Raw genomic sequence first — 14,262 nt, 5'->3', positions numbered from 1 at the left:
TTGCCACTTTTTAATGGGGCTGTCTTTTTTTTCCTTGATGATTTGAGTTCTTTGGAGATTCTAGAGATTAGCCCTTTATCAGATGTATAGTTAGATAATTTTCTCCCATTCTGTAGGTTGCTGTATTCATTATGTTGATTATTTTCTTTGCTATGCAGAAGCTTTTTGGTTTAATCAAGTACCATTTATTTATTTTTATTGTTGCTTATTTGTCTTTGGGGTCTTACAGATTCTTTTTGTAGGCTGATGTATGGATACGTTTTTTTTCTATATTTTCTTCTAGAATTTTTATGGTTTAATGCCTTACATTTAAGTCTTTTATCCATTTTCAGTTGTTTACTGTTTATGGAAAAAGAAAGGGGTGCAGTTTCATTTTCTGCATGAATTCTAGTCTCCTCATTTTCTAAGTAATGTACTAAAATAGTAAAGTTGATGTTCACATAGTAGACCTTAAGGAAAGTGAATGTTACTTATTTTCCCATCCCTTGTAACATTATATAAGGTAAAAGTGTGCAATTTATTTTTCTTAGAGAGAAAAAAGTAGTAAATTTAGAGTATTACATGGTCTACTTTATATTTTTGAAAATATAATCTCTATGCAAAGAGAAATCACCTAACTGTGGCTGTTAAAATACCAACATATTATTCCCAGTTATAGAACCAATTAACTTCCAGAAAAGGTAATTAATGATTGTTGAAAATTGGTTCTTGTAGAATCAATACCTTTACCTTGTACCCATTATAAGTTATGTAACTTCTCTGAGCCTTATTCTTGATTTTTCTATAAAGTATGTAAGGAAAATATATCTAAACTTCCTCAAGTATAACACCAGGAAGGCTCACTTATCTTAAATGTTTCAATTAATAGTATGTTGTGGTCACTGAGATCCTATAATTAAAAATATCTTTTTAACTAATTTTCTTAAAATATTTTTAAAAGGAAATATAAAAACAGCAAGAATCAAATGCTAAGCTTACTAATCTTTTAATATAATATATTAATAGTGTGAACTAATTTTGCTCAACACAGAGAAGAAAGAGTAATGAAGTTTAGGTAAATGTGAAGAGAAAAAATATGAAATACTTCAATAATATTGAGGAAGTGATCAAAGAGAATTAAGCCTGAAAAAAAAGTAGCATCAGACTAAATGGAAATTTACAGTGAAAGGTAGGACTTCGGGGTTGGAAAGGGATTCTGCAAAAATAAAGGCAGAGAGCATATAATGTTTTTACTTGTGTCTATAACCCTCTAGTACATGAGTCTAATTTGGATCTTGGTGTAATTTGAACATAGTTTTTATGGTTTGGTAAAACTTGCATGCATTAAAATGCTATTACATTGTTACACATGGTTAATAATACTTATGAACTTCTGAAAGCAGCTATTATTAAACTTAAAAAAGTTGTTAATGTCTTTAATCCTTACGCCAGTATATAAAGTACAAAACAGATGTTTAACTGCATCTGAGAATAGTCATGGTACAAGCATCTGACTATGTATGTTTCTTCTCTTTGTAACCATGTATATTACCATATACATACATATACATGTATATATATTTCTTTTATATTTTAAACAAAAATTACTATAATAAATATAAATGAACAATGCAATCTTATGTTGACTTGACCACCATTGTGATTTCTGTTTAGATGATTGACAGAGTAGGAACTTCCTTAGGCCTTTGTTTCTTCATCTATGGAATAACTAGGTCACTAGAAATAATTTCTATAATTCTCTTCAGCCCTCAAGTAAGTCAGACAATTGAGTTTACCCCGTAGAAATGAAACCATCAGTTATTATATTTTCTGAATCAAAATGATAACTTTAATTATTTTAAATAACAAATATAGTCTATGAATGACAGAGACTTTGAAAATTTCATCACTTATCATTTTTTCTCTATTTTAAATGTGAATATTGATAAATTGATCTTTTTTCATAAAATAAATTTAATCACTTAAGAGTTTGAATTGCCTAAAACATATTACTAAAAATAAGTTTAGGTGTCCAAATTCCCTTTCATCTCTCCAGAAATCATCTTAGGTATAGATAGAATATTATATAGCATTTTACCCTACGCCTAACAGCTAAGTAACTGTTTTGCTAATGCTGACTTATTTTACTTGAAACAATTCATTTATTTTATTTAGGTGTGCAAAGCAATATTGACTGTGGATTTTTCCACAGTAATAGAGAAACGAGCTATATGTCAATGGTTTATTCATTTTAACATCAAGAATCATACTCTAAACAGTCATGAATAACTAACTCACTTTCTTTCTTCCTTCTTTCTTTCCACCCTTTATTCCTCTCTCCCTCCCTTCTTCCCTTCTCCCTTGGTCATTTCTTTCCTTCCTTCCTTGAAAGAACATAAATCTTTCAAAATGTAGCTATTTTTCTGAAATATTAAATCCTAGCTATTCTTATTATGTAGCATTGTTGTAGTTATACAATGATCTAAAATAACAAAATGATTCCACGAGAAAAATCAGCAATGGAAAAACTATAAACCTGATATATTTCTAAATGAGAGAAGCCCAATATTCAAAATTGAGACCGTGGAAAGAAGATAATTAAATTGACTAATTTTTGCTTAGCAATTTCACTCTAGACCAAAGCACCCATAACACATGTGAAAACAGGTTTTCTCAACTGTGCCTCTGCATTAATGCATGCTTCCACCCAGGTAATTCCAGGGGTCAGGCTTATCATTTTAAACTGTCTTGTAGACACAGAAATAATTCAACAAAGAAGAGTCTGGCCAAAACAGTTGGTATATAAAATCAGTCTTCTGAGACATCTGGGTAATAGCCATGAAGTTCAATAAAACAGGCATAAAAAATGGTAGTAACTGAAACTGTGAATCAACTTGATTCTGTAAGAAAAGGAAGCTGAACCCAGTTTAAAGAATTAAAACAAAATTGAGCTGTTCAAATAAATTACTTAGTAAACAGAAGATTATCATATGGTTTGATAAGTGGGCATTATGTTTATAATGAAGGAACACAATTGAAAACTAACATGTACTAAAATGTAAAAGATTATAAATTGTATAAAAAATTAAGAAAACTGGATAAAAGTTGAGGATTAAATAAGGTATTGAGAAAAAAATAACATAAAAGACATAAAAACTAAAAAATGTGAAATGTATGAAGGACGGAGTTTATAAGTGAGATACACTATAGACAAGCAATATTACTACCCAAAGTAGATTGCAGAATGAGTGAATGAAAACCAACAGGCAAAAGAAAGTAATTATACTAAAAGCTTTCAAGATTTAAAAAAATTCAGTGAAAGCAGAGAAACATCTAACTTATGACATATTTGGTTAAATACGTAAAACTTCAAAGATAGACAGAAATTAAATAGTAAGTTATCTTCATGTCAGTCATTGGAATAAGTCTATTTTGGATATTAGTTAAAGAAATTAAAAATCATGTCAGTTTCCGTGAAGACAGTAAATCAACTGAATTTGTAACATGTAACAGTCATAAAATAAGCCATCCTCTGGTTTATTTCTGCAATGATGAAGATGAAAGCAAAATAACAGCATCTCCTATACAATAATCCTCAAAGATAAAATCTAAGAAATTTGTACTTTGCAAAGTGAAAATTAATATGCTCTGACAGCACAAGAAAGTTTTTTACATTAGCAGTTTCAAATGTGCAAGCAATTCTAAAGAGTAGTGTAGTCTTTACCTTTTTTTTGTTTATTTAGTTCAATTCAGCATATTTTAATTAGAAGATAAATGGAAACCCCCAAATCACTAGGAAACTAAGCCTACATGTGTAGAATATTATACAGATCATTGAGGACTAAAGCATTTTAACACAGTAGTTTTATAAAAAATAAAACTTCAAAATAAATATCCTTAAGGGACAAGGTTACACATTTAAATATTATTTTCTAAAAGTCAAGCAAACCTTAGCAAGCTCATTAACCAATAAACCAGCAATGGGAATAGAGACATTAACTTCTTTGGTATAAACTTTATAGCAAAAGTAACATTAAGAAGACAATAGGAAAATAATTTATCCATATTTCCATGCAAAGAATCCTGATTTATAGCATGGTATCCATTAGGAATAATTTTGTTGACTTAATTCAGAAATTTACTAGGTAGAGCCCTGAGGGTCCTTGTAGTGGTCCTTGTTATAGTTTTATTTTACATGACGTTTAGAATTAAAAAACACAAGAGAGGCAATAGGATTTTAAGTACACACATGCACAAACAAATGGGTTCACACATGTGTATAGCTCAAAAGAAAATGCATATTAGGCAATGTATAACAAATAATGAATTGTCATAACTATAAACATTGCCTGCATATGCTAAATGAAAAGTTAATGGTCTCCATTTCATGTAACATTTGCATCTGTATGACCCTCACTGTAGACAGAACCAAATAAAATGATACAGCAGGGATCAAAATAAATAAACAGGCAAAACATACCCTAGGTATTGAACAAAGAAAATATAGTGGTCACAGTATTTAACAGAAGGCAGGATATCTTAGGGAAAAAAATGATCAACAAAATATGGAAATAATCAATATATTTTGCTAGTGATTATGTATCAAAATGTTCCTGGTAAACCTGTCAGTAATTTGAGATATTATTACAGTAACAAGTTGCTCAATTTTTGATTTATCATCACCTTGTTACTCATGAAACTGAAATGTTGAAAAAATAGTAAGTATGTGTGAATTTTCTTTAAATACCTGGATTCAATTAACAACTTATAAACTGAACAGATATTGGTTATAGTCTCAAATGAACAATGAGTTAAATATGTTATATAATCATAAGAGCAAAAGAAATTAAAATTCATCTCCAAAGAAGATAAAAATCATACCTAACTCGTTCAAAAATATAGTTACAGTTTAATTATTTCATTACTCAAATACAACTTACTGTAAGTTGTTAAGCTCCTATAACCTAGGAATAGCAACAACACACATGAGTCTCTGGTTAGGAATGAGACTGTAAATATGAAATATTTATAAATCTTTAATTTGGTATAATATTTTAAAAAGCCCACTTCCAGGAAAGAGAGGAGATAGGAAACAATTATAAAATAAAGGATGATTAAACTGGGAAATCAAAATAGAATACTGATATGAATATGTGGTATTTGGAAAAAACTAGCAATGCTTCATGTAACTTGTTTTTTAAGTTAATAATTATACATTTTTTAAGATAAAAACTTACTTGAAAACTTACTATCTATATGAAGAGTACATTATTAAAATGTTTGTAATGTTCCTAAATACTATATACTGAATTATTTGTGGATAAGTAAATACTAACCTGCAGCCAAAAGTGTTTCCAGGCCGACTGATGCAAATTCCTCCATTAAGACAAAGAACTGAATTCAGTTCAGGCTCAGCACAACTATCAATGATTTTTTCACAATATGTACCAGTGTATCCATGTGGGCAAATACAAGTAAATCCATGTACAGACTTCTGACAAAAGCCTTCATTCATACAAGGAGTTGACGTGCAATCCTAAATTAAGAAAGAATTATGTTTATTAGTAGTAAGACTATTTTATTAAAATTATATTTTTATTTAAACATACTTTAAGAAATCACATGCAAGCTTGGCTGATATTTTATTCTTGTAGTAATCAAAATATATGTTTATAGTAATAAATGATTTTACTTGTTATTGCCAGGAATACTCTGTAAAAATGTTCCATTGTTGATTTTCCAGAGAAAAAATAAAAAGTATATTAAGCTGTATTAAAAGATGTACAGTAATGGATAACTGTCTCTCCCCCTTTCCCCCAATAATGGTGCTAAAGCAAATATCTTCTGTAGATAATAGCAGGAATTCACTGACGCGTAGTGTCCACACATTTCCCCAGGACAGTTCCCCTTTAACTCTGCTTTCCTGGGAGAATGACAAGTAGCACCTCAGTTAACTTTCCAAGGAATACTGGGTTTGGTCACATACTTAGAACAGATATTTCACAATTAATTTGCATACCTCTAAAGAACCTGAAACATCTGTAATATCTAAAATTAGAATCTAATCATAATCTTTCAATATCTCACTTTTCCCCATGTAACTGTCCAAATTTATATCCAGCATTTCTGTCACCCGTAGTCACAGAAGCACAAGGGGCTTACAGAGCAAGAGAAATATGCATAGTAACTGCATATTTTTTAAGCTTAAAAATATTTTAAAATTTCTCCTACTTTTACTCACTCATTCAATGAATTGTATTGTATGTATTGTCATAACATTTATGTGTAAAATGGCAATAATGGCACTTCCCTTTCATGGGTTGCTATAACAGCTAAATAAAATGAATATAAAGCACTAGGTACTATGCCTGGAACCCAGTAGCTGATTACTAAGTGTCACCTTTATTTCCTTTCCATCCTGAAAACCAGGGACTCTGTCCGCCTCTATTTCAGTCATATGACATTTACCTCAAATGAAAAACGTGTTTATCTGTATATTTAGCTTCTGCCATATGCTTCTTAAGTTTATGTTTTAAGCTTTTTAGCCATGCTTATGTTCCAGAATTACATGTCACAGTACCACAAACATGATATTACTTTTCAATGTAATGTTAATTTAAAAGATTTGCACCCATAATTCTGAGAAATAACATATGGAAACTTAGGAACTTTTCTCAATGAGTCCTCTACATAGAATTTCTTAAAGAATTTATACACACTGGAGTCAGTAGCATTCCAGGTTCTCAAGTTATTACATTCTTAAGGATAATTATATACACAGACATAAAATACTTTTCAGCATTTCACCCTGAAATTTAATAACTTTTTAGAATTATCACTAATTGACACCTATGCTTACAAATACTTAGTGACTTTCAGAAAGTGTGAAAAACTCATACTATTTCACCAAGAATTAAAAACTCATACTAACAAGATTAATATGAAAGCCATTTCATTCTTATCATGTATCCATTAAAAAAATTGAAAGCTCATCAAATTATCAGAGGGTTTAATTAGTGTCATTTTCAGTAAGAAATGGATTGCGCCCTTGAGTATAAAATTCAAGTCCTGTCTGGAACGCAGATGGTGGTCTTTTACATTCACCCAAGTGGTAGAGCTACATGGAGATTTTTATAAGTAAATGTCATTCTGATAGATATTAGTGCTACCTTTGCTGAAAATGTGAACTCCTTAAGGATAACCAAGGGCGTTTGGTAGACTTCCTGTAGATTATGCAGTTATTTTTACAGAATATAAATGTAGAATTCTGCAGGGAGCAACATGGAAACAACACGTTTTCCTCTTAGTGCTGTTGCTGGGTATGTATAGAATGATTTATTAGAAAGCATTACATAAACTAATTGAATTATATCTCCCATGGGAAGAAAAGGATAGTTTTTAGACTGCCAAGAGTTCTGTCTCTAGGGTTTACAAGATTCTTTTACTAAATTAATTAAAAAGCTTAATGGGAAATACAAAAGCAATTTCTTTTTAGAGAAAATCAAATTGTCATTTAAAGTTCTTGATCTTTCCTGGGTCAAAAATTAAGGCATGTGCTTTTCCTTTTGTTCACCATCATTTATATTCCTTTGCTATACTCTTTTTAATAAAGTGCTTCCCAAGAAGAATTCACTAATGTCATTTCAGAATATAAAAGAAATAAAAGGTTGGATTAGTTAAAGAAAGAGATGGAAGTTTGGAGGAATGTTGCAAACTGGAGCATTCTAGACAATTGAGCTATACCCCAGTACAATGCTGATTCAACTTGCAGGAAAGTACAAGGGTGTGAGATTAACAGAATAGTGATATACTCATACAGAGAAAACCACTGACTGGGCCAGGAAACATGACAGTTATCTCATTGACTCAGAGAGTTTTCTTCTTTCTGAGGGATGTGGTTTAGATTCAAAGATTTGTCCTGTGAGCTCTGAATTGCCCACAAGAATAGGAAGAAACCTGAGAGCATCTCTATCAAAATGCTTCTCTCACGGAATCACGTTTTATTTTTTAGCATTGGTATTTTAAAGTAGTGCAATACTTTTCCTTAAGTGAAACCTTGAAGAAACAGAAAGTTCAAACAGAATATTTTAACAGATACACAGGAACTGTTCTATTTGAAGAGCAGAAAAAGCAAATGGTTCCCATTAGGTTCCTACCTCCCCCACTGCCAAGCCTATTAAGCATCACAGAATTGTCTGAACTTTGTCTACCTCTCAATAAAAACTATTGATGTAGTCCAGAGTTTCCTAAACTTTAATTGCATATAAATACCCTGGGTAGCTTGTTAAATTGCAGATTAAAACTCTGTAGTTTGGGGGCCTGAGTTTTTCCATTTCTAACAAATCCCCTGGTGATCCTGATACTACCAGTTAATGAACCAGATATCGCATAGCAAGAATCTAGCCCAACAATTTTACTTTACTCAAGGATGAGGGTAAGTGCAAGGGTACTGGAATGACTTCACCAAGGTCTTACAGCAAAACTGACAGAGCAAAGCCACATTGCTTCCAAATGTCCCAAATTCCAACCTAGCGCTCATTACATCACCAAATCTCGATTCCCCTCTCAAATAAATGTTGTGGAATGGTCCATATGACAATGTCTATGGTGAAGACTTAATATACCTAAGGTTTATTATATACCTAACATAATTTCACTGACTATTTTCTTTTTTCTCAAAACGTACAGGGTTGAATGGAACTGATTTGGATAATAGGGAGATTTTATTGAATTCCCAATGTCATGAAGCATGATATTTTGATGTAGATAAAATGGATGTTCACTTTGTTACTTCAAAAATAAAACAAGATTATGAAATATCAAATTGATATTCTTATAGTAATAATTTTTTTCTTTATTCAAAGTATATCTGGCAGAATGTCTGTAAAAGAAAAGCCATGAATCTACAGAAAACAAAACAAAACTTATTGTCCCAGAACCTGCCTGTACTGTACTAACAAATCAAATACTAGAAAGAAATGGACATCATAGCTAAAACTAAAAATGCCACCAAATTCATGAAATAAACTTTAGGATTCTTTGAAAGGCAACAGAGAAGTTCAAGTACATTAAAATTACACATCGTATCAAAATGTTACATGTACCCTGTAAATATAGACAAATATTACATACATATAATTTTAAATTGACGAATTTTAAAAAATCACAAAGAAAATGAATACAATAAATGTCCTTATTTCCTCAGGTGAACAAAAGAGTATTGAAGAAGAAACCCATGATGGTTAATTTTATGTTTCAATCTGACTGATTGTAATATACTCAGATTAAACATTATTTCTCGATATTTCCATAAGGACGCTTCTGGACAAAGTAAGCATTTGACTCAGAGGACTTAATGAAGCCGATTGCCTTCCTGACGTGGGTGAGCTTCATCCAACACATTAAGGGTCTAAATAGAGCAAAAGGCAGAGGAAGGAAGAATTCACCCAATTTTTTCTGCCTGACTGCTGGACAGCTCATGTCTTATCTGGCCTTAGACTAGGACTAACCCTATCTGTTCTCCTGGTTCTCAGGACTTTGGACTTGAACTGAACTACACCATGGCTGTGTTTCTCTGGAGACCCCTTACAAATACACTAAAGATACTCTAGAAAGTGTCAATTCAAAATCCCAGTAGTGTGTTTTAACTTGGCAAGATGAAGAGTTATCCATGGGCAAATAACTCAAAAGACTGAGAAAGCTTTGATGAAGTATGTTATGAAGGATTCCGCGGTCAGGAGATGCTGGGAAAGGCAACGCAACTCTTCTTGCACCACCAGCTTTGCTCTTCAGGTCCAGGTGTTGGGTCACTTTTGCACAAATAGTAGTAGAGATAGTTTCCTAGTTTAGGGATTCAGCATGTAGGGGCCAAGGCAAATAGTGGAATAGACAAAGAATATATATTTGGGAGAACCTAGTGACATTCATGTAAACAAATTATACATATACCAAAAAGTAATATTCACATTTGACTGAACGTACATGAAGGCAAGACTCCTAATAAGCACACAAGTGTGACAGGGAAGGATAGGTTGTGAAGCCAAAAAGAAACACACACACACAAATGACCAAGAGAGAATCTAAAAAGTAATGCTAATTGTTTTTTGCTTTGAAATAGTGCATTATTAGCTCAAACTTCCGCACCTAAGAAACACAAAGAATTTTTATCAGCCAGATGTAAAATATCTTAAATAGCCTAGAAAAGGCTAGTGATTAAATTAAATATAGTAACTTCATACAATAGAATAGTCACAATATATGACTATCAATATATAGTCATATGTTCTTTGGCTATAATTGGGTTATAGTTTTCATATGAAAGCTATAAATTAGTTTCATAGTAGGGCTGAGTACATTGGATACTTTTTCTTCCATTCTTGAGATACTTTGCTAAGAAGAATATGTTCCAGGGAAAGGGAGGAGAGGGGAGGGGGGAGGATAGGTGGAGGGAGGGTAATTGGTGGGACCACACCTATGGTGCATCTTACAAGAGTACAGTTGAAATTTACTAAATATAGAATATAAATGTCTTAACTCAATAGCTAAGAAAATGCTATGAAGGGTATTTTAACCAGTTTGATGAAAATATTTCAAATTGTATGTAAAACTAGCACATTGTAAAAAAAATAAAATAAAATACAAATCAATATATTTATCAAAAATTAAAAAATATATAGTAATATATCAATAGAATGATATATGTTAATGTAGAATAATCTGCAATGACAGCTTAAGTGAAAAAGCAAGTTGCTCTTGTGTGTGTAATAAATGTTTCTGTGTGTGAGATATTGTTCATTTTGAAGATGAATTTCCTATAAAAAGAGATAGATATTCTACATGATAATTTGTGGAAAACAGCTGGCTACTTGGTGAGGGAGATGGTTTCTAACTTAAACCTTTCCCTGAAAAGCTCTCTGCTAGATCAATAATTTAACTTCAAATAAAATGAGAAAAATACTAGAAGAACTTTTTGAATAAGTTGCTTTTAAATATTAGATGTCACAGAAATTTTGGAGTTCAGAGAACTTGAACACATAAAAATAAATCTTTTGAATGTCAGAATCAACTATATACTAAGGAAAGATTAACAAAAATAGTAAAATGTACATAATATGAGGTAGATAAAATATGAATAATTTAGTATCAATAACCCTTATCAATTATAGTTCACACTTGAAGAAATAATACAGGTGCTCATGCGCACACACACACAGTTCTTTAATCTGTACCCATCTATTCAGAGAATTTTCATTAGTCCTTTTATTAGACTAGGTCTGCTCATGACAAATTCTCCTAAATTTTCTTCAATGGAGAATATGCCCATTTATTATTTTATTCTCTAATCACAGTTATCACAGTTTCTGTTTTCCCATTTCAGTGCATTATTTATATGTTTGTAATCGGATGTTAAAAAATAACACTGCTATAGGGGCAGGACACAATTATAAGAGAGACTTTATCTAACAAATGCAATCAGTGTAATCTAGTTCTTTGTACCCTCCTCGAATCCCAAATAGTAAAAAAAAAAAAAAGACAATCTAGGGAGAACCTAAAAAACAAAACAAACAAACAAATAAAAAAACCCTGCTGTCATAAAACACACCACAGGAAGACACATGCCAATCTTCTCCATTCCATCAAAATGAAAAGTATCTGCTTTGCATGCTCCCATATTCTTTTATTTTCTGTAAGTGTGTGTGTGTACATGTAAAACATTATATTTTTTCAATAACTCAGTCATGAGTTTGCTTTTGTGTCATACTAATTCTGTTTTAAAAGGTCCCTCTATCAGATGCACAAATAAAACTAAACAGGGTTGCTTGTGTTTCTCTCATCCAGTCCTAACATAAACTGTATTTTTTCACTTCTCAAAGAGCTTCGCATATAACACTCTGCTCCATGTTGACCTAAGTGCTCTTTTCAATTAGGACTGCCCATGTTTCTCCATTGCTCTGGTCTCTTAAACTCAGAAAACCAGTATAGGACATGCATAGATGTCCTTCAGAGGCTGTTATCTGGGCATTGCATCACAGAGAAAGTTAAAATAAATAAATCGGCAAATAAGTAAAATAGATATATGATAGATAGATAGATAGATAGGCAGGTCGATAACTCAGCAAGTGGAGTTGGTGAGATAGGAAGTGTGTCTGATAATTTCTGCATCTCAGTTTCTCATAGATATTCAATATCCATTATTTGCAGAACAAATGACCAGAATTACATTCAGATTACACTTAAGGTATGAATGAAACATGGCACATTTTAAAAAATCCTATTAAATTACAATAATTAAAGCAGACAATACTAGTATATAATGAGCCAAAAAGACAGAGAAAGAGGATGGCCCCCAAACTAACTCACATATAGAAATTTAATGCATGAAAAGTGAGGCACCATAAATGAATCATGAAATAACAGATCTTTTGATAAAATTTCTTGGGAAAATTCAATATATTTTTGAAAAAAGTCATTAAATTAGATCAAAATACATTTTGATCTACTTACATTTAAATACATTTTGATTATACCTACAATTATCAATCGAAATAATATATTTGCTGGGGGAAGGTGGGAATGGGTAAATTCACACCTATTGGATATAATGCACACTATCTGAGTGAAGGGCACACTTATAATTTTTTTTTGCAGTTTTTGGCCGGGGCTAGGTTTGAACCTGACACCTCTGGCATATGGAGCCGGCATCCTACTCCTTTGAGCCACAGGCACGGCCCTACACTTATACTTTTAACTCAGTCTGTATAAAAACAAAGTAGGTTAAAAAAAATGTACGCCCCCAGCATGCTAAAATTGAAAAAATCAAACAAAAATTAAAATAAATATATTTTATATATATATATATATAGATAATATATATTCACTATGGGTTAAAGCACTAAAAGTGTCATTAATCCTGAAATTCTAATAAGTGAGAATAGAAGAAAATATTTTAAATATTGCTATATGAAAGGATTTTCAAAGGATAAATACAATAACAAGAGTCATAAAAATATAGAAAATTATAAAATCTCACAATTTTGAATGTATGTAAACAAAAATATGCAAGCTCTAAAAAAGATTTGTAGCTTTTCAGAAACTTGGGAATTTTATTCATAATTTAAAATAATATATACCAACCCTAAAGTAAAAGTGGGCCAACAGAAAAAGGCTATGAGTAGGCATGACCCACAGAACTGCAAATAATTATATGGAAATGTGCTCAATCTTGGTAATAACCTGGAAAAAAATAAATTAAAACGATGACATGCTACATTTTTCCTCATCAAATTAGTCAATAATTTTTTAAGTGATTTCATTAAATAGGATTTAAGGAAGATGATATTCATGCTCTCATTATGTAAAGTGTGGTTCTTCAACACTTATTTTTAACACTTTGTGGCTATTAAAAATAATAAGTCAGTACCCTAATCATTATTAATGGAATGATACCTAAGATACACTAAGTAAAACAAAACGTCAGTCAACTATGACAATAATGAATTCAGTTTTATCTTGAAAGAAAATGATAGGAAAACACATCTAGAAGCATATAGGTAGCATTTTAACAATAGGTTTCATAATTTTTGAACTATGTATGTACATACATGCGAATACATCTACACGTCAAAAATGCTCACTGATATTCTTAATTGAAAAAGAACAGCGTAATAGTTATACTACCAAAAAATGTGGTTTTAGAGGTGATATTTACAACAGTACAAACAAAATATATACCTTATCCAGTCTCTATTGGGGAATTTATTAATTACATTTTCTTTTACACCTCAGGTCTGGCTTTCACTATCTAAAACAAACAAACATAACAAATAGGTAAGTAAGCTTTTTAAAGCTAATGTGTGTCAGAAAATGCGCTAATTGATTTGTACGCCGTATCTTATTCAATCCTCACAACAACCTGAGGTAGTTAATATGATTACCCTTGTTGAATAGCTAAAACGTAATTTCAAAATGAAAGTACTATGTCCAAGAACACACAGCAGGTTAAGTAGTAACACAGAGATTGACTCCTCGGGACCCCTCAATGCGTGTAAGCGCTTCCTCACACCATCTGAAAGGCCTCTTACTAAGTATCTACGCTGTCTCCATGGGTCTTCACAGGATGACCCTCTTACAGCTGGTTTTTCCTGATGAGGGGGCGAGATGCAAAGGATTTAATGAAATTCCTATGGTCTCATCATGACAAAAGCTCGTAGTCCCTGCGTTTCTTTCCTTTATCATATTACTATTAGTCAAGAAGGATTTGGAAGACCTCCCCCATTACTCCAA

At 31.6% G+C, this 14,262-nt stretch overlaps 1 protein-coding gene across 1 annotated transcript in view; it reads right to left on the bottom strand.

The window, feature by feature from the left end:
- The window catches only part of EYS (eyes shut homolog), a 1,685,250-nt gene that overhangs the window by 991,409 nt on the left and 679,579 nt on the right, over window positions 1-14,262 (bottom strand). The window contains 1 exon segment of the mRNA XM_053601630.1: window positions 5,316-5,515. Coding sequence (XP_053457605.1) covers window positions 5,316-5,515 — 200 coding nt within the window.

Source organism: Nycticebus coucang, chromosome 9 (genome assembly GCF_027406575.1).
Source record: "Nycticebus coucang isolate mNycCou1 chromosome 9, mNycCou1.pri, whole genome shotgun sequence".
In the NCBI taxonomy this organism is placed as follows: Eukaryota; Metazoa; Chordata; class Mammalia; order Primates; family Lorisidae; genus Nycticebus; species Nycticebus coucang.
This window is presented reverse-complemented; position numbering and strand designations above follow the sequence as displayed.